The 19,345-nt window shown below is 37.7% G+C and overlaps 1 protein-coding gene and 1 long non-coding RNA gene across 2 annotated transcripts; both read right to left on the bottom strand.

Moving 5' to 3' along the window:
• Positions 1-11,506: 11,506 nt before the first annotated feature.
• Positions 11,507-16,940, bottom strand: LOC118278604 (uncharacterized). Its single transcript, XM_035597892.2, has one exon. The coding sequence runs from the start codon at positions 16,898-16,900 to the stop codon at positions 15,458-15,460; it is 1,443 nt and encodes a 480-aa protein (XP_035453785.2). The 5' UTR covers positions 16,901-16,940; the 3' UTR covers positions 11,507-15,457.
• Positions 11,507-17,066, bottom strand: LOC118274893 (uncharacterized). The gene is made up of 2 exons (XR_004783525.2): positions 16,938-17,066; positions 11,507-11,631 (listed from the first exon to the last, which is right to left on the bottom strand). It is a non-coding gene; the product is annotated as an uncharacterized LOC118274893 (long non-coding RNA).
• Between the last annotated feature and the right edge of the window lie 2,279 nt (positions 17,067-19,345).

The following is a 19,345-nucleotide window of genomic DNA, read 5'->3' as shown; positions in this document are numbered from 1 at the left end:
ATGACCGAATTCATTTTGACAAATGCCAACAGACGTCATTTTGACAGAGGTCATGTTGACAGATATCGTTTTGACCAATGTAATTTTGACAGATATCGTAAGTGACCCGGTTTTGGTCACTTTAAGAATTTTGTCGACTTTGAGGCTTTCTTAACTTATAGTTTTTGTTTTCACGAACATATTACTTGTAAAAAGTCATTTAACTTGTATTAACCTTGCCTAAGAAAACCCCTTTTTTAAAGAACGTCCAAAAGAAAAATAACTGTATAAAAAAGAAAAAAAGGGAGTTTGTGCCATTTTAAAAATACTATAAAAGTAATCAAAATTTATTAATTAAATTGAACATTTTACAAACAATGATTTTTATTTAGTTTGGAAAATATAAAATATTATTACTTCACTTTAATTTAACTTACAAATAAAGAGATCAACATTTATATGACGTTGGTAAAAGCTGCAAAGTAAACTGACCTTCCCTTTGTGTGAAGGCAATTTATTGCATCTCTGAAAATGAAAAATATGTATTTGTTGATATGTAAAGCCAAAAAAAAAAAGCCACTATAAAATAAAGGAGAAGAAGTGGGGTGTCTATGTACTCCAGTTTTGGCCAGCCATGTGGCCAAAGATGTTGATATGAAACATTAGTGGCCACCTTCTAAAAACCTCACTTTAGAAACATATGGCGACAAAACAACTTTAGTTTCACTTAGACAATATATTCTTCATGTAGTATTAACATAAACATCCAAACAATAAGCAAAGATTTAAAAAATAAAAACGAAATCCTCACCCGCTCGCCTTAGCCTTTTTGTTAAGATCTTAACAATTTCACCCTCAACTAAAAAGAATGACTTGTTGCATCGAAGTGAAGTTTGACACATTAAAGCTGCCAACGGTATCAGTGTCTCTAATATTCAATATTTTAAATAATGTACATCACAGAGTAATTTATTTGTCCATGCCTTAGTTATAAATATTTGAAGGCCCAAATGGCCACAAAGGGGTCTACCTTTATTAGCAGAATTTTTTTGGTCATAATTTTATTTTGCATAACAACGCATGGCAGAAACTTCATTTCGCAGAAAATCATTTGGTATACTATCATTTGTAATACATTAAAAACGCATAATTTTGTAAATCAGAAACATCTTTAGGCATAAATTGATACGCATAATAATTGAAAGGTAGAACCATCATATTGCAGAATATTCACTGTCAGAATCGTCTTTTGGCATAAATTTCATAACCATAATAATTAAAAAGTAGAACCATCATATCTCAGAATGTTCACAGTTAGAATCGTCTTTTGGCATACTTTTAATATCCATAATAATTGAAAGACTCATCTATCACGCAAGCATGCAGCATGCAAGCAAGCAAACAAGCAAGCAACATGCAAGCAAACTCACTATCGCAACTTCGGCTTGTTGGCCGGCTTCACCGGCCAGCCTCAGCTGCGGCGGCTCGCTCGTAGCCGCCTGCTCCTCAGCCCGCGGGCCACCTCGCCCCTCCGCGCCTACGCGATTTTAAATTGCACTCTAGGGGTAGGACAGATAAGACTACGTGCAGTCGGTTTTGCAGCGATTCGGTCCTGTCACTTCACTAACTTTTATTCTACCATCTTCTTAATATACCAAGTGAAATTATGCCAAACAATCGTCGCTCTAAATAAACGTTATGTGAAACAAAATTATGCAAAATTAAGCTTTGCCAAACGTAATTATGCCAAATAAAATTCTACCATCTTAAAAGTATGCCTTTGTAAATTCGGACATATAAATATTCGACAAAACAATAATTATATTAAATGATTTTTATGCCATATGTATATTCGTTTAAAGAAGATTCTGCCAAGTGTGTTATGCTAAACAAATTTCGGAGCATTAAAATTCTACCAGATAGAGGGAACCCGCCACAAAGGGGTCGATGGCCACAACCGGGTCACTTGCCCTACATTTTAGGAGATGTAATGTGACAATGTCATTCAGACAGATTGCAGTGTAACAGTGGTTATATTGACTGCGGACTTTAAAAAACACATTAAGGTTCTAAAACCATTTTTCGTCAAAATCTATTGTTTGAAAGATAGACGCTTCCAAAGTGATGTCGTTGCAAAAAAGTATCCCCACCTCCTCGCCCTCTAACTTTAAAAATAGGAGTAAGAAGCTTAAAAAAAAATTACATGCAGTAGATTTCAATGGAAACATTAAACGAAAATTGGTTTGAACGAGATATTATTATTAGTTTATAAGAAATAATACATATTCAAAAAACGCAAATATACAATGTGATAGGGGTGAGACTTCTAACCCGTTAAGGCTGAGTACTACATCTAATTTTATCGACAAAAAAAAATATGGGGTGTTGAACCCCTCCCCCTAAAAATTGTATGCGTCGTGATATCAAAGATTGTATGCGTCGTAGAAACGACAAACGGTGGCTAACTAATTCATTACTTTTTTAATATGTTTGATAATGTTTTGGTGATAATAAAAATCATTTCTGAATTATTTTACCGAAAAAATCACTATTTTTCAATATTTTCTATTGGGAGTTCAAATCCCCATTTTTTTTTGTCGGTTAAATTAGATGTAGTACTCAGCCTTAGCGGGTTAGAAGACCCACCCTTATCACATTGTATAACTTTGTCGTTTATACAAACACTATTTCCCCCCCCCCCGCTGACCCCGCAGCGAACGGTTGTGTTGTAATTAGCTCCGTGAAAATAAATACAGAAAAGTGTTTCCCGAAGTAATATTGCAAGACAAGTGCTTTAAAGCTAACCTTAGACTGTAATACAAGTGCGAACTAAACCTTACACGGACAAACAAAGTGCAAGTGAGCATAATTTGCTAAAAAGTTTAATTTTACTTCGAACAAAGAAAGACATAAACCAGTGATTGTGATTGTGAAGTACCCACTGACAAAATTATAAATTAAAGTACCAATGACATAACCACAAATTGATCTACATACAGTGCGTTAATTTCAACCTCGATGCGTGTGGCAAAGTAGCGCTACTACAAACAGTGCGACCTGCCAAGCAGCAAGTCGCTAGTTCAAACCCGGCCTGCAACCAAAACTTTTTGAACATTTTATTTTTGTTTTTTCTTTTTTTCTGAACTGATGCACAGTGTTAACGTGCTCGTATTCCTTTTAGCCGGAGTTATAAATATAAATTAACTTTTTATAATCAGTTTTACCAAATAAAATCACCAGAAACAGTAAGCTACGAAAACAACAAGGGATTATTGATAAATAATAATTGTCATAATAATAAATAAATTAATTAATTCTCCCACGCCGTCCATCCGTGTGTCATAATTACTCTCTCTGCACGCCATTGACTGTCATAGTAATCATCAAAAATGGATAAGTCACTCTCGGAGTCTAATCTAACCGGGAAAAGCTCGGATGAGAATCTTCTTACGCCACCCAACTTTGTCTCCCAACGTGGCAAAAGACGAAGAGAGGATGACCTTGACGTACTTAAAGAAGACATGATTGCAATGATAAAATCGATGTTATTGGTGCAGGAAAATGAGCTCAAAAAATCACCCCAACGCTTATGGACATAAAACAGACCAACTCAAACATAGAAAACTCTGTGGCTTACCTTACTGCGCAGAATGAAGAATTTAAAAAGAAAATAGAACGAATGGAGATACAAGCGAAAGAAGACAGGGAGTATATAACCGTCCTGGAGGAAAAGGTTGAAGACCTGCAGCGAGGCAGTCGCAAATGTAGCATCGAAATAAAAAATGTCCCTAAGCAGCAAAAAGAAACTAAAGAAGACTTGATTAATATGTCGACGCTGGAAAGGCAAAATGTATTAAGCGCCACTTTGGTCGAAAATGAGTTATATATACCGTTGGAATCGCCTGATTTTTCTCTTTCGAATGGTCTATGTCACGCCTTAATTTGAGCACTTTGATGGCGGTTAATACACCGGTGATTTTAGACTTTTTCGTATATTTTTTTGTTTTAAATCCATTCATTTTTTTACTTTGGCTCATAAAGCGTACATGATAGTAACAAACTATTGATAAGTCATTTATACCTGCTTAAGTTTACAACAAGATTGGTTTTAAAACTCTTTACCTTTCCATTTTTATAAAAAATAACGCAATAAAACATTTTACAGATTGCCAATTATTTTAAAATCTAAACATAAGTCAATTTACTTGTAAATAAAATATATGTTTTTTGCGTTTAAAACATTTTACTTTTCTGCATGTTACAATTATTTGGACGTTAAAACAATTTTATCGAAAACATTTTATTACTAAAATGGTCGATAATACAATTTTACCTGAAGCTATTCTAATGTGTTTGTAGCACTTAAATTAATTTACCTAATGTAAAATTAATTGCATTTGTGAGTTAACCCTCCCAAAAAAGATTGATAAATACCAAACTATGGTGGTTAGACGGTAGTTCAAGACTGTCATTCACCGAGACCGCGGCTGTTAATCAGGGCCGAGAGCGTTGCGCGGGCGCTTCAGTCACCCATGCGCTGTCGACGAGGGAGTTCACGCTCGCTGTCGCAATACACTGTTCGTAAATATGAGGAGTACCTTAGTTTGCAAACGTGTAATGCCAAAAAGAATTTACCAGATATTGATATAGAAGATGTTGAATATACTTAGATATTTTTAATTTTCCAAAATGTGATTATTTTTTAATATTATATCGTCACGCTCTTTATCCCCGAAGGGATTGGCAGAGGTGCACATTATTGCACGTAACGCCACTGTATAATGTACATCCACTTTTCACAATTTATGTTGTAAGTCCCATGTAATAGGTGAGCCTATTGCCATACATCGGACACATTTCTAGATTCCATGCTATTACTGAGAAATTTTCGAAAAACCGAAAAAAGCCCAGCAATACTTCGCCCAACCCGGGAATTGCCCTTGCCCAGCAATCGCACTTGCAACCACTCGGCCAACGAGGCAGTCATTATTTTAATATTATAAGATTAAGTGAGATTATATTTTACACTTATAAGATGAATACTGATACAGAAGATGTTGATGAAATTTTATGTTATCTATGTCTTGAATATGTTTCCAAAGTCTGATTATTTTTCATTTTGTATTTGATTAGTATAAGTCTAAGTACAAGTGTACCTATTAACTTGTGATATCTGATCTCTACTAGGTATACTTAAAAGTATTGCCTTTCCATGTTCCGTACCAAAATGGCAAAAAACGAAACCCTTATAGATTCTTCATGACTGTCTATCCAATAGTCCGTCCGTCCGTATGTCACAGCCATTTGTTTCCAAAACTGTTGGGCCTACATAGTTGAAACTTTGTAGGTTGATGTAATCTGGTAACCGCTATTTGGATTTCGAATAACAATTAATAAATTAAAAGGGGCACCCCATACATGGAACTGATTCAAAAAGTTTTAACCTATTCGTGATGGGTGTCTATCGATAGGACTTTAAAAAAGACATTAAGGTTCCTAAACAACTTTTCGTCAAAATCAATTGTTTGAAAGATAGACGTTTCCAAAGTGGAAAAATGAGTGTCCCCCTCTAACATTTAAAATATGGGAGGGACAAAACTAAAAAAAAAAAATATGCTGTAAATTTCATTTGAAACTTTCAAAGAAAATTGGTTTGAACGAGATATCATTATTACTTTTTAAGAAATAATAATAATAGAACTCGTCCGTGAACGGTGGCGGTGTGTCCTGCATGGGCTGAGCACCGCCAAGTCCTCAGGGTTGTGGTCGGCGACGGCGACCTCTCGCGCCCGGCACTGGTTCAGGCCATGGTGCGGAGCGAGAGGGACTGGGATGCCGTCTCCTCTTTCTGCGAAGCAGTCATGCTAGCTCAGGAGGAGGCGGGGCGCGTGAGAGAACAAACCTCCTCACGCCCCAGCCGTCGCAAGAGACACTCTGGGCGTCGGGGATCGCGGGACGATCTCCGGCCACCGTAAGTACGGGTCTGCGGACGGCGAGCAAGGGTAGCTCGCCGTCCGACCAGAACCAGACCCGTGCGTGCGAAATGTATCCGTTCCAATATCGGATCATCTTGAGCTTCTGGGCGTAACTTTATCGCTTACACTAAACTTCGGCTCTTGTATAGAGTCGAAGGCGCATCTGGCTGGTAGAAAGTTGGGTATCCTCTGGTGGGTGAGACGGCACTTCACACCGAAACAACTGCTGAGCCTGTACCAAGCGCAGGTTCGGTCATGTATGGAGTACTGTTCTCACCTTTGGGACGGCTCGGCTAAATGCCAGATCAATGCTCTAGAAAACATCGAAAAGCGTACCAAGAAGCTCATCAATGATGATGCGCTTGTAGAGGCTCGGCTTCAAAGCCTTGAACACAGGCGCAAGGTTGCAAGCCTTTCCGTTTTTTACCAGATACATTTCGGAGAGTGTGCGGGGAATTGCACAACTTGATTCCCCCGAGTCCTTTCCATTATCGAACCACAAGACAATCGGCGAGGCGTCACCGTTTCATGGTAGATATCCCACCCACTCGCACGAAGCGCTTCACTCCAAACTTCCATGTGCGAACTGTTAGGGAGTGGGACTCTTTGCCGGAGTCTGTGTTTCCTGATGGGTATAACCTGGGTGTTTTCAAGGCCCGAGTGAATAGGTTGGTTATGGGCAGACGTGCTCCATCGTAGGCCGCGTCATCACTTACCACCAGGCAAGATAGCGGCTAAACGTCGACCCATCAAACGTAATAAAAAAGTGCATTTTCAAAAAACGCAAATATAACTTTCTCGTTCATACAAACACTATGTATAACGAAGTTATTTTATAAGTTTTATATTATGCCATCTACTTGCTGCTACGGAACCCCTCATGGGCGAGTCTGACTCGTACTTGGCCGGTTTTTAAGACTGATTGATCTCAGAAGTATGTGGTTTATAATTTTTCTTTATTTTACGATGAAAAGTCCTTTTAAATAATATTTTTGCGTTATTTAGTTTTACCCGTAACTTCCATTATTCATTAATATCTATATATATATAAAACTCTTCCGTTACTGAGTGACTGACTGACTGACTGACTGACTGACAGACAACGCACAGTCGAAACTACTGGTCGTAGACAGCTGAAATTTGGAATGTAGGTTCCTTGGGATATGTAGGGGAGCACTAAGAAAGGATTTTTGGAAATTCAACCCCCAAGGGGGGAAAAGGGGTAAAAACGTTTCTATGAAAAATCTTATTCCTTGGGTTTATAAACTTGAAACTTGGCATGAACACGTACATAGGCAAGTAAATATGTTTGACATTATAAGTTTTTTCAAACCTGTAAATTTGAGGTTTGCCCTTGATTTCCCTGGAATACCATCATCAGATCCTGACTAGGTAACAACGGGACCAACTTGAAAGTATACTCTACCGAACAAAAAAATAATCACGTAAATCGGTCCATAAATCTCGACGTAATCGGTATTCAAGATTTCAGCCTGTGGAAGAAAAAGCCCTGTCGAGATCATTAAAAAACGCTATATATAACCGAATTACACGTGGGCGAAGCCGCGGGCGGAAAGCTAGTTGTGAGATAATACTTAAAGCCCAGCGAAAACTTTAGCTTAATGCAAGATAAGACATTTTAGTTTTCATGGTCTGACTTGACCGGGTCTGATAAAACATTTTACTTAGACGTGTTAGTATGCTGTACAGAATATAACACATTTTTCTAGCTCAATTTTTGCAGCTTTTTGTTCGTTAAAACATGTTTTACCTGGACACGGTGAGTACGGTTAACTGACTTAAGTCAATTTTACCTAACCAAGATTATGGCCTGCATTGTATTAACTCCAAAATCTTGGACACCAAGATACCTAGATTATTTTCTATTATTACATTTCATAGTAAACGTTATTCGTAATAACTATTTTGAGTTTCAAAGAAAAAGCTCCAGTAATTAATTAGTTATGATTTTTTTGCAAAATTTGAAACTTCAAATCGCTCTACTGTACAATTCACTTAATGGCGGTTAATACATTTTGCCTTTCCAGCGTCGATGTTTCTTAGCTTAACTAAAACTGTAAACTGTGAGACTAAGAAATCTGACATACGAGATGTTTACAGAGTAAAGGGAAAGAATCAAGGAATGACGAATACCCCTATTATAGTGGAAATCTCTTCAACTCTTCTAAAAACCGATATAATAAAATCGTGTAAAACTTACAACACCAAATATAAAGGCAAGCTATGTGCTAATCACCTAGGTATTAAGACAGACACTCCCATTTATGTCTCAGAACAGCTTACAGCTAAAGGAGCACGACTACACTTCTTAGCACGAGATCTTGTTAAGACAAAGGGATACAAGTATTGCTGGACTGCCTACGGTAAAATTTATGTGAAAAAACAGGATGAATCACCGACTCACGTTATAAAATCTGAATCTCAAATTCAAGCTTTAATGCGAGAGATATGACTCAAGAAGAGGTATCTTTGCAACATTTTACAGACCGTATCTATGCTTGGATGGACAGTGAATTGTAATATTGTACTAGATATAAGTCATTCAGTCAGTCTTATTTTAACTTGCCTAAAATCAACCTATTTTTTAAATAACTTAATCGATGTAACATTTTTAATTTGCGTACACACCACACTTACATTAAAATTACATACACATCATGTTTTTTACAATACACAGAAACACACATTCACTCTTACATACATCATTCTATCATCAACACTATTTACATACACCCAGCGTACTTATGTACTTTCCAAAAACGTAATAAATATTGTAAAGGCGAATGGCAGGGTTGTATGGGAGTTTCGTACAGCAAAAAATTTTCGTGTTCCCGAATATTTTTGGCTTTAATTGGTAGTAAACATGATTGGAAAGCCCTATAAAAATTCTCAGATTTTTAGAAGTTGGGAGATAAGAGATATAACCAGTTTTATGTTTGAGGTTAGGTTTGTCTATGGTCAATGGAAATATTCTGTAAATATGGATATTTTACAAGATTTTCATATTATTTATATGGTAGAATTTACATATAGTAGGTATGGGCTTGTAGAGAAGCTTGTTGTTAATAATATCAAAAGCACAGGTCAATCGCCAAGGTTAAGCAACCCTTGCCGACTTTGGTGTGTGGATGGGTGACCATCATAGCAAGTCTCCTTCGTGTTTCGGAAGGAGAAAGAGTAGGAAGATAAGAAGTGACTTAATGGAACATTTATCTTATAATAAAGTAAGCTACTATCATCATTGTGTAGAGTTTGTTTCGCATTGGCATTGTATTTCGTTGAGTGAGTGAGGTTACCGGAGGCGCAACTACCCCTTCCCTAACAACCCTTAAATTCCGAACCCCCAAAAGGCCAGCAACGCACTTCTAACGCCTCAGGTGTACATGGGCGTCGGCGATTGCTTACCATCAGATGATCCGTCTGCTCGTTTACCAACTTATGCATGCATAAAAAAGGTACTTACCTAGTATAACTCCGAAACTCGACTTTTGACCTTAATTGTAGTACTTACTTTAGTAAGTTTATTGAGTTTGAGAATATTTATCTATAGAAGGGTGTCTCATTACTATTGAGAGTGGTCCCAACATTACTCATTGTCCTTTATCATGTGAAAGCACATAAACATTGTTTTAGTGAAAAATAATATAGGAAGTTAATTAAATGACATGACAATTTACCCATTCAGTAGAATGTTTAGGAGTGACCTATGTCAAGCAGCAATCTGCAATAGTTTGATAATGATTAAGTGCTGATGGAGTTTTGAGTGTAGGTAAATAAAGCAACTTAGTTTTTGTAGGAATACATTTACTTTATTTTCTTATAATTACTTGATTGATTCTTAATATTACTTCATCCAAGAAAGAGGCAGGTCGGGTCATACCCTCATAGCAAGCATAACTCAAATGCCAAAGAATGCTCATAATATGTGAGCAGCATCCCACTGTTCTTAAACCTACAATACAATTACAGCAATCACTTTTGATTGTGTCCCGGCTATTCATATTTGTTTCTGCAACTATGAAAACAAAATAAGTTCTAGGAGAAGAGTGGCAGGGCTTTATTTTAGCTTGAAGCAACATAGACTATCTGGAACATAGAAGCTCAAATTGCATACCTGGCCCCAGCAAACTTCACAAACTTAATTCATGGAAGGTGTCTGTAAATAAATAATATTCATGTTATTCAAAATTAAGCATTTATATATGATAGATGTAAATTGCGCAAAACATGACCAGGCTAGAGAATAAATCTCAACACACAATGATTGGTTTTTAACGAAGACCTTTCCAAAAATACTAAATATATTTATTGTTCACTGGAGTAGAGAATGGAAAGACCAGTATCCTTTTGTGGTTAGTAGAGCCAACATCATTAGTGTCTTACATTTAGCAACATAAAATTGTAATTGCTCTTTGCATTGCGTTTTTAGAAGCTAATTACTATAAATATATTATTTCATATTATTATATAACTGCTGGTGCTCCAACAAACAAGCAGTGTTGTTGGGAGTAAGACTTTGACCACATGCAGCACACATCAGTTCAGAATTATCACTTTCCTGCTGATTAGGTTCAATGGATTGAATATTTTCATTTAGTGAAGTATCCTTAGTTCTCACATCTTAACCAACACCGCACACAAGCTTTATCTTCAGGATGAAGCTAAAATAAATAATATAAATAAAGAAAAGCTTTCATTTAAACATACATGCTATTAGTGGAAAATATTTACATTGTTTTATTTCTTAGTTTATTTCAAATAAATATAATACTGAATTGATAAAAGTTATAATACATGTTCTTATTTATACCTGTTGTGGTTAGATCCAAGTAGGCATTGTGTAAGCCGTTCTTTATTCTTCTTCAATCAAAATTCTGCATTGCCTGATTCTTAGTATGGATTGTCCACATACAACACAAACACTGATGTCCTATGTGTCTTCTCGGCATATTATCAGAAGAACATGAATGACTAGCTAGCTGCTAGCATTCATGGTAAACATGGTCATCTGGTGTAATCTAGAAATAATTAAATGATTTTGAGTATGGCTCACCATTAAACAAAATAATAGGTACTAATAAATTATAACAGTGTTATGCAAACCAAGTAAGGCAAGTAAATAATACATGTTACCGATTACTTATGTGTTTATTTAATGTGATATCACACGTAAAAGTTATTGAAGTTCGTAACTATGGCCCATTCGTACACACAATGTTATGTGGAAACTACTTACATCTCTAAGATATGTCTACAGACGAATAGTGTTGACGATATCTTCACCGTCATTGGATAAAGCGTGTCTTCTTCTTCGGGACAAGCGAACATAGAATTGATGCATTGCAAACTCGTCATTTTCAATAAAACACGTACACACACACAATTAATAAAGCGTCCTTTCGCTAAAGTAGTATCAACAGATAGAGAACGGAGAAGCAGTTGCTCAACTCAACGTAGAAATGGCCAGATAATTGCTAAATTGTTGAGATGAAGTTACAAACTATTTTTTTTTTTTTTTTTTTTTATTTAAATTAATGGCATTCACATCTCTGTTGTGTGAGACGTATTTGGCCAACTACGACGTTTTGTTCAAAGTAGCACATTTGGAAAATGTTCGGTGCAATTCGAGGGGAAACAGGAGTTTGATCCAGGAAACCTAGAACAAATAACATTAAATGACGACACAGACATCACAAGACAGTTACAATATCATACAAAAATATAGATACAAGTTTTTATTAGTGGGACAAGGAAAATATTAGTAGGAAGAAAGAAAATAATCGACTACCTGCCTATATATAATAAAAAAAAGGGGTAAAACTATAACATTTTAAAACTTAAGTCTGTGGAAAGAGATATACTTAATTAAATATACTATAAAAGGGGAGTGAGAATAAGTGAGAAGAGACTGAAAGTTGATAGGTCGGGGTATATTTTGAGGAAGAATGTCGTATAGTGAGAATGCTAATTTAGGACAGTTGAAAAAGATATGATCTACCGTCCCATCGTCCAAACCGCACTCACAGAGAGAGCTATCACGTACTCGGATTTTAGCAAGAAAGACCGGCGTGCATGCGTGACCCAGACGAAGGCGACATATAGTGGATGTGGTTTGTTTGCAACCTTGTCGAAATCGGAAGAACCAGGGTTTCTGTGGTATCAAGGGTTGTATATCCCCATAGTAACGTCCTTTAGTGAGTCTTGATGAGTCCCATAAATCCTGCCAGTCATTTCTCAACTGCGAGTTGGCTAGAGAAAGCAAATCGGTATGGAACACTTCAGTGTAATTTTCAGTTCCGCTTATTGTAGCCTCTTTAGCCCAAGAATCCACCATTTCATTACCTGTGATACCGGAGTGACCAGGGATCCAAGCAAGGGTTATGTCTAGACCTTTTTGACTGCATTTAAATAATACTTCTTTAATTTTAAAAATAATAGGAAGCTTAATTTTCATTCTGAATTGGTTACTACAAATTTTTTGTAAGCAACTTCTACAGTCTGTAAAAATAATAGTTTTGGAAAAATTATGTGTGTCAGCGAATAGAAGTGCTTCATAAAGGGCAATAGCTTCACCGGTGAAAACGGATGTCTGAGAAGGACATTTAAAGCATAAAGTGACGTTGAATTTTGGAATCCAAACGGCAGCTCCAACGTTACCGTTGGGGGATACTTTGGAAGCATCAGTGAAAATTGGTATCCAGTCTTGCCAATCAGACAGGAGTCTAATAAAATTTTGGTTAGCTGCAGGGTCATCTTTTCCAACTCCAAAACTCAAAATGACCCTAGGGGTAAATACTAATGCAGAATAATCAGTTTGAAATAAAGGATTGCCATTACAACTATAGACAGGTGCAGAAAGATCTCTAACCTTTATAAAGCTCTTAATAATTTTGGGGGTTTCCTTATGATGCCAATATTGATTATTTGAGACCTCTTCAGATAGACCCTCCAGACGAGGAATAAGTGGATGTGATGAGCATGACATGACCTTAAAGATGAATCTGTCAGACAGATATTGTCTGCGAAGGGATAATGGAGGGTCTAAGCACTCCACTTGCAACGCGTTTTTTGGTGAGGATTTCATTGCACCAAGGATAATACGCATGCACTTAGCCTGTATGTTATCAAATTTTTTTAAGGCTGTTTTATTGCATGGTTCCAAAATGAATGAGCCATAGTCCATGCGGCTGCGAATAAGTGCATTGTACTGCAATTTTTGATTATATGGATGGGAACCCCACCAAACACCAGAGAGAGCACGGAGGACATTAATGCCTTTTTCACATTTGTTGACTATATAATTTAAGTGAGGAACACCAGTCATTTTGGAATCCAGGAAAACTCCAAGAAACTTTGCGGAGGGTTCGTTGCTGATAGTATGTCCTTCATATGTAATGTTGGCAAATGGAGTGACCCTTGAGCGGGAGAACACAACAACTGTACTTTTAGATGGGGACAATGAGAGGCCATGTTCATCCAACCAGACACTCAAGTAACTCAGCGCTTCATTTATATGGGATGTTGCTGTATCAATACAACTAGCGGAAGTATATAAGGCAATATCATCTGCGTATTGTAGGATATTACAAAAAGGAAGGACCGCCTGTTCAAGATCATAGGTGTAAATGCTGTATAGCAAAGGGCTCAATACCGACCCCTGCGGAATGCCTCGCCATAGAGTTCTAGGCGGAAGGAGAAAGCCACCGTTTCTTATTTTAATAATTCTGCCCATAAGAAGATTACATATATAGTGTACGATTCTCACTGGAACACTCAGCTCTAGCATTTTTGCTCTGAGCACCGGAATATTGACACTGTCATATGCAGCCGAAACATCTAGAAAGCATCCCACAAGGTGTTCTTTTTTGGAAAGAGCAAGGCGGATATCAGTGGTAAGAATATTCAGACTATCCATAGTGCCTTTGCCTTTACGAAAACCAAACTGACTCTTCGCTAGAGACCCATTACTTTCCAAAAACCATTCTAAGCGATTTTTAATGAGATGTTCTACAATTTTGCCCAAGGTTGATGAAAGAGCAATCGGCCTATATGAGCTAGCTTTCTCTGGGTCTTTATTTGGTTTCAAAACCGGGATAATGATTTGGCATTTCCAATCTGCAGGTATTTCTCCCGTTATAAAAATGTCATTTATTATTTCCAAAAGGTAATTGAGACTAGAAGTATCTAATTTGGTAATAAAACTATATGGGATACCATCTTCACCCGGAGAGGTATCTCTCAAGCCCATGAGTGCCGTATTTAGCTCATCAAAAGTAAACCTTTCATCAAAGGAAGATAGATTAGAAGGGGGAATAGAAAGAGGGAAATCACAAGGGACATAAGGGATGGCTAGGCTATCTGCGAAGTCCTCCAGCCAAACCGAGGAATCATAAGAGTGAAGAGAGTCAGGCTTCAACGAACCTCTGAACCGTTTCAAATTTCTCCATACAAGTGATGGGGGAGTTCTGGGGGATAAACTCTCACAAAATCCCTTCCATCCTCTCCTCTTCTTTTTGGAAAGTAACCTTTTGGTACGGGCAGAAATTTTTTGAAGATTTTGAAAATCATCGAGGTTCAGAGACACATTAAAGGTGTCCTCAGCACGTTCTCTTTCTTTTACTGCGGAAGTGCATTCAGAATCCCACCAAGGAGGAGAAGAAAGTTTAGAAGGATAAGGTTTTTTCCTGGGGATGAATAGGTTGGCAGCTTCAATTAATGTATCGCGAAAATGTAAGTAATTTTGGGAAGGAGGGTTTTGGTTAGAATTATTTAAATTATATTTAACATGTAAAGAAAATTTTTCCCAATCAGCCTGTTGTATTTTATGTTTCAGGAGAGGATCAGGAGCAGGGATTGGGATTACTGAAGAGGGCTTTGATATTAAAATAGGGAAGTGATCGCTGCCAAAGGAGTGGGATAACACATTCCAGTTGAGTAGACAAGAAAGTTCTGGAGAGCAAGCAGAAATATCGACAGCAGATTTAGGGTTTTGGCCAGGGTATACACGACGAGTAGGAGAGCCATCATTTATGACACAGACATTAATGTCATTAAAGAGATCCATCAACCAGGGGGAAAAAGAATCTGTATAATATGAACCCCAGGAACTATGGTGCGAGTTGAAGTCTCCTAACACAATAAGTGGAGGAGGGACTGAAAACAAGAGTGTAGAAAGGTCAGGGATTAAAGTGAGTTTAGGGTCGGGGATATAGACAGAAATATAATTAATATTGGCTATGCGAGCTGCTACAGCATTGATTTCTTGGGAAAGAGGAGGGAGTGGGATAACGGAAAACGGGAGAGTTCTTCTAATTAACAATGCACATCCTGCCCTGCCATCGTCACGATCATCCCGCAGACAGGCAAACCCCGGGACTCTAAAATGAGTCCCAGGTCTCAACCAAGTCTCCGAGATGGCCGCAACAGATACAGAATGAGCATTAATCAAATTAAATAAGTCGGGTTTTTTAGGGACAATACTTCTAGCATTCCATTGTAGGATTCGGGTTGAACCCGGAGGGGCCATTTGATACAATTTCAGAGAGTCTTACGAGTAAAGGAGCAACGTCGTACGGTAACACATCACTAAATTTAGCGATGATATTTGTGATGAGCATTACCAGTAGTTCTGGTAAGTTTTCATTGGGCAATGTGTGAGCTTTATTTAGTCCACAACCATTAGGGAGAGATGGTGTCGGTTCCCTAATTAGGTCGTAATGAGCACGACGGTCATAACCCTCCGGAAGGGGAGTCCTCTCACGGCGGGGAATTTGGACTGTTTTGCGGTAAGACATCTTTTGAGGGGTGGAACTAGGAGTTGTGTAGGGAGATGATGGGATCTGTATAGGTTGGGGTGGAGATGGGGCAAACAGGGTTTTAGCAACGTCAGAGTAGGCCCGTCTTATAGACGGTTCCTGTGCAGAGGCTTCCATGTACGAGATACTCTGTTCTGACATTATTTTTTTGATGCGCTTTTGTCTGTCGAATTCAGGGCAGGATGGGTCAGTGGCTAGATGTCTCCCTGTACACAGGAGGCATCTGACACGGTCAGGGGAAATATCACAGTTGTCTCCTGAATGTGACTGTCCACACTTGAAACAACGGGCATTTGATCGGCAAACACTCTGTACATGGCCGAATCTAAGGCATTTTCTGCATTGGATGGTCGGGAGTTGGTATACCTCCACAACCAAAGAGGTGTAAAATGCAAAGACTTTTTTGGGGAGGGATTGGCCCTCAAATGTCAGCACCACAGACTGTGTGGGCAGCCAAGAAGATGACCCATCGTCTTTTTTTATTTTTCTATTGAGTCTGCGCGCTTTGACTATTTTACCATAGCCTTCTTTATAGTCTGTGGCACCTACGAATTCCTCCATTGTCCATTCTGTTGGGACGCCACGAACCAAACCCAGTCGGGAAACATTGTATGAAGGTATCTCCGCTTTAAGTCTGTGTCTATCCAATAATTTGTGGTCTAAAAACTCGTTAGCTGCCTTAGCGGAGTTAAATTCAACCGATAATCTATTACGGCCAACAGCTCTGATACCATCTTTTTTAACGCTTTCTACACCACCCTCCACCAGAAACGCTCCTAACCTTATAGGTTTTAAACTAACACCTGAATTTGGGGAGTCAGCAACGCGGGACACATGTACAATAAACGGGCCAGAATCTTCGACATTGTATCTACGATTACTAGTGTCGAGAGATGGGTGTTTGTAGATGTTGGATACTGAACCAAGACCACTCTCTGGGTCAGTAATAGTACGCTTGGACAATGGCTCGGCATTCACATTGTCAGCAGTCCTTTTCCGGGAAGATGTTTGTAGTGCAGTTGCACAAGCCTGAGAACCTTCAGTCTCCATCACACATTCATACTCACCACCCCCCTTATCAGGGGGCTTCAAGCGCTCGTCTCCATCCATGGCCGCAGTGGCCCACAGTAGGGCAAGATTCACTCACCTAAGCGAACTTAAAATTAACTACCACCACACAAAAACACAAGGGAATAATTGGATTTACGGGAAGATAACCTCAAAACGAACAAAACCGCACGGCACGTCAAACGTCCCGTCCTATCCGATAACAAGTTACAAACTACAATCCAAAACAAAACAACGGCAAAAAACTGGACGACTTTGAAAGATTAAGGATTTTACAAACCTGTCAATAAATGATTGCCATTACAAAAGAAAAAAATATTGATGGCAAAAATAATTCCTATAAATATAAAGATTCTATGCATATATATGCATTAATTATATATTCTAAGGTATAACCTGTAATTGGTTAATTATATTTACTATTATTTCTATTTCAAAATATTTATTTATCATTTCGAGCCTTCTGATATTTTATTAATGGCAACTAACTAAACGTGTCTTTTACGTTTCGTTTCATTATATTACGTTTCGTTACTAAAATCTTTTAATTGATATATTTGCTAAACCCCAGCTTCTAAAAATATTATTTTTACAGAAAAATGAATGGTTTAGTTGCCTCAATAAGTGGTACAAATTTTATCAGGGAACACCAAAAAAAGTATGCTGTACGAATTCTGCCATTCTCCTTTAATAACTCGTATAACTAAAAAACCAAATAACTTATCACCATATTACTTATGTTTAATCCGTTGCATAGGTCTAAAAAATGTTTCGATTCTCATACTCAACAAGGTTGATGCTTGTATAACGTGTATATTATTAAACCCTAGATTATTTAACGATCTTTCTAAATGAATGATGCACTCAAAATTATGCAAGAAATCGATGATATAGCTGTGGCAAAATCTAGTAGACTCCAAATTGAGGAATTCTCAAAAAACATCACTGTACGAAATTCAGACTTCACTATTATCTCGCAAAATATCAGAAGCATCTATAGCAACCTTAATGACTTACAAATTACTTTAACCAACTTTAAGTTTGATTCCGACGTAATAATCTTGAGTGAATGTAGGCTTGACGAGTACAAATCCATCCCCCATATTCAAGATTTTCTGTCCTTCTCCACAACTAATCACATTAATCGCTGCGATGGCGTAGTAGCTTATGTTAAGGACACGCACATTGTTAGGGTAAAAGAGGTAATATTGGCTCAAGCGTCATGTCTACAAATATGCCTGCCCGATCTTACAATCTTAGGTATATATCGCTCACCATCAAACAGCAATGCTGACAACTTTATAACCTCCCTTAATGATCACCTAAGATCCTTGAAGCCATGCGCAAATATTGTAATCACTGGCGATATTAATATAAATATTATAAATAAAACTCATGAACAGACTCACGAGCGTACAAATAGACATAACTACTTAAACATGCTGGCAATGCATGGTTTATTGGCAGGTCATTCACTACCAACTAGAGGTGATAACAGTTTGGATCATTTTATTTTGAAACTGGACAAAAACAAAAAAGCTGCCTCTGTTGTTGTTCTGGATACTACCGTAACGGACCACTCGATGATATTCATGAAGTTATGTAATGTCACAATGGCGCATAATTGCGCTAAAACTAAAACTATTGTTGACTTTGAGAAAGCGTTAATGACCTTAAAAGAAAGTAATATTTGTGAACTAAACTTTATAAAGGATCCTGTTGCACTTGCTGAACTCTTAATTGGAAAACTTAGATATTGTCTACAACAAAATACCATAACAACTGTAATCCCACGAAATAAACGCATAATTAAACCATGGATATCTGTGGGGATCTTGCGGTGTATTCGGAACAGAAACGATATGCAGAGAAAACTACGCCTAGATTCAAATAACGATATCCTGAAAATAACATATAGAAGATATTGTAATCATTGTAACAATCTTATCAAAAAACTTAAAAGAAAATATGACAAAGAACAGATAGATAAAGCTAAAAATGATAGTAAAAAAATATGGAAAGCTATTAATAACATCACGCATCGGAAACAGCTAATAACCCCCAATTTGAATCTATTAAATATAAAAGAAACTCCACATGAGGCAGTGAATCACGTCAATGATTACTTCGCTAACATTGGCAAGTCTCTGGCTGAGGACATCATCTCTACCAATCTATCACAAGATTGTGAAACTCCCTACTTGACGAACTCACAGATTTCATCCTTTGCGCTCTTAGAAACTGATCCTCGGGAAGTCCATGCTATATTGATGAGCCTTAAAAGTGATAGTGCACCTGGTTGGGACAATATACCAACCAATTTTCTCAAATCTGCTCATGACGAGGTGGTACCAATAATCGCACATCTTGCTAACCTATGTTTTGCCCAGGGTATTTTTCCACCCGCACTAAAACAAGCCATAATTACACCTGTCTACAAGGGTGGAGACAGAGACGATGTGAGCAACTATAGGCCCATCTCGGTAC

Source organism: Spodoptera frugiperda, chromosome 18 (genome assembly GCF_023101765.2).
Source record: "Spodoptera frugiperda isolate SF20-4 chromosome 18, AGI-APGP_CSIRO_Sfru_2.0, whole genome shotgun sequence".
Classification (NCBI taxonomy): domain Eukaryota; kingdom Metazoa; phylum Arthropoda; class Insecta; order Lepidoptera; family Noctuidae; genus Spodoptera; species Spodoptera frugiperda.
The sequence above is the reverse complement of the archived record's forward strand: the minus strand, read 5'-3'. Positions and strand labels throughout refer to the sequence as shown.

Bases quoted from the DNA above. Each gene is read 5' to 3' on its own strand.
- LOC118278604 (XM_035597892.2), bottom strand. From the start codon at position 16,900: ATGGATGGAGACGAGCGCTTGAAGCCCCCTGATAAGGGGGGTGGTGAG.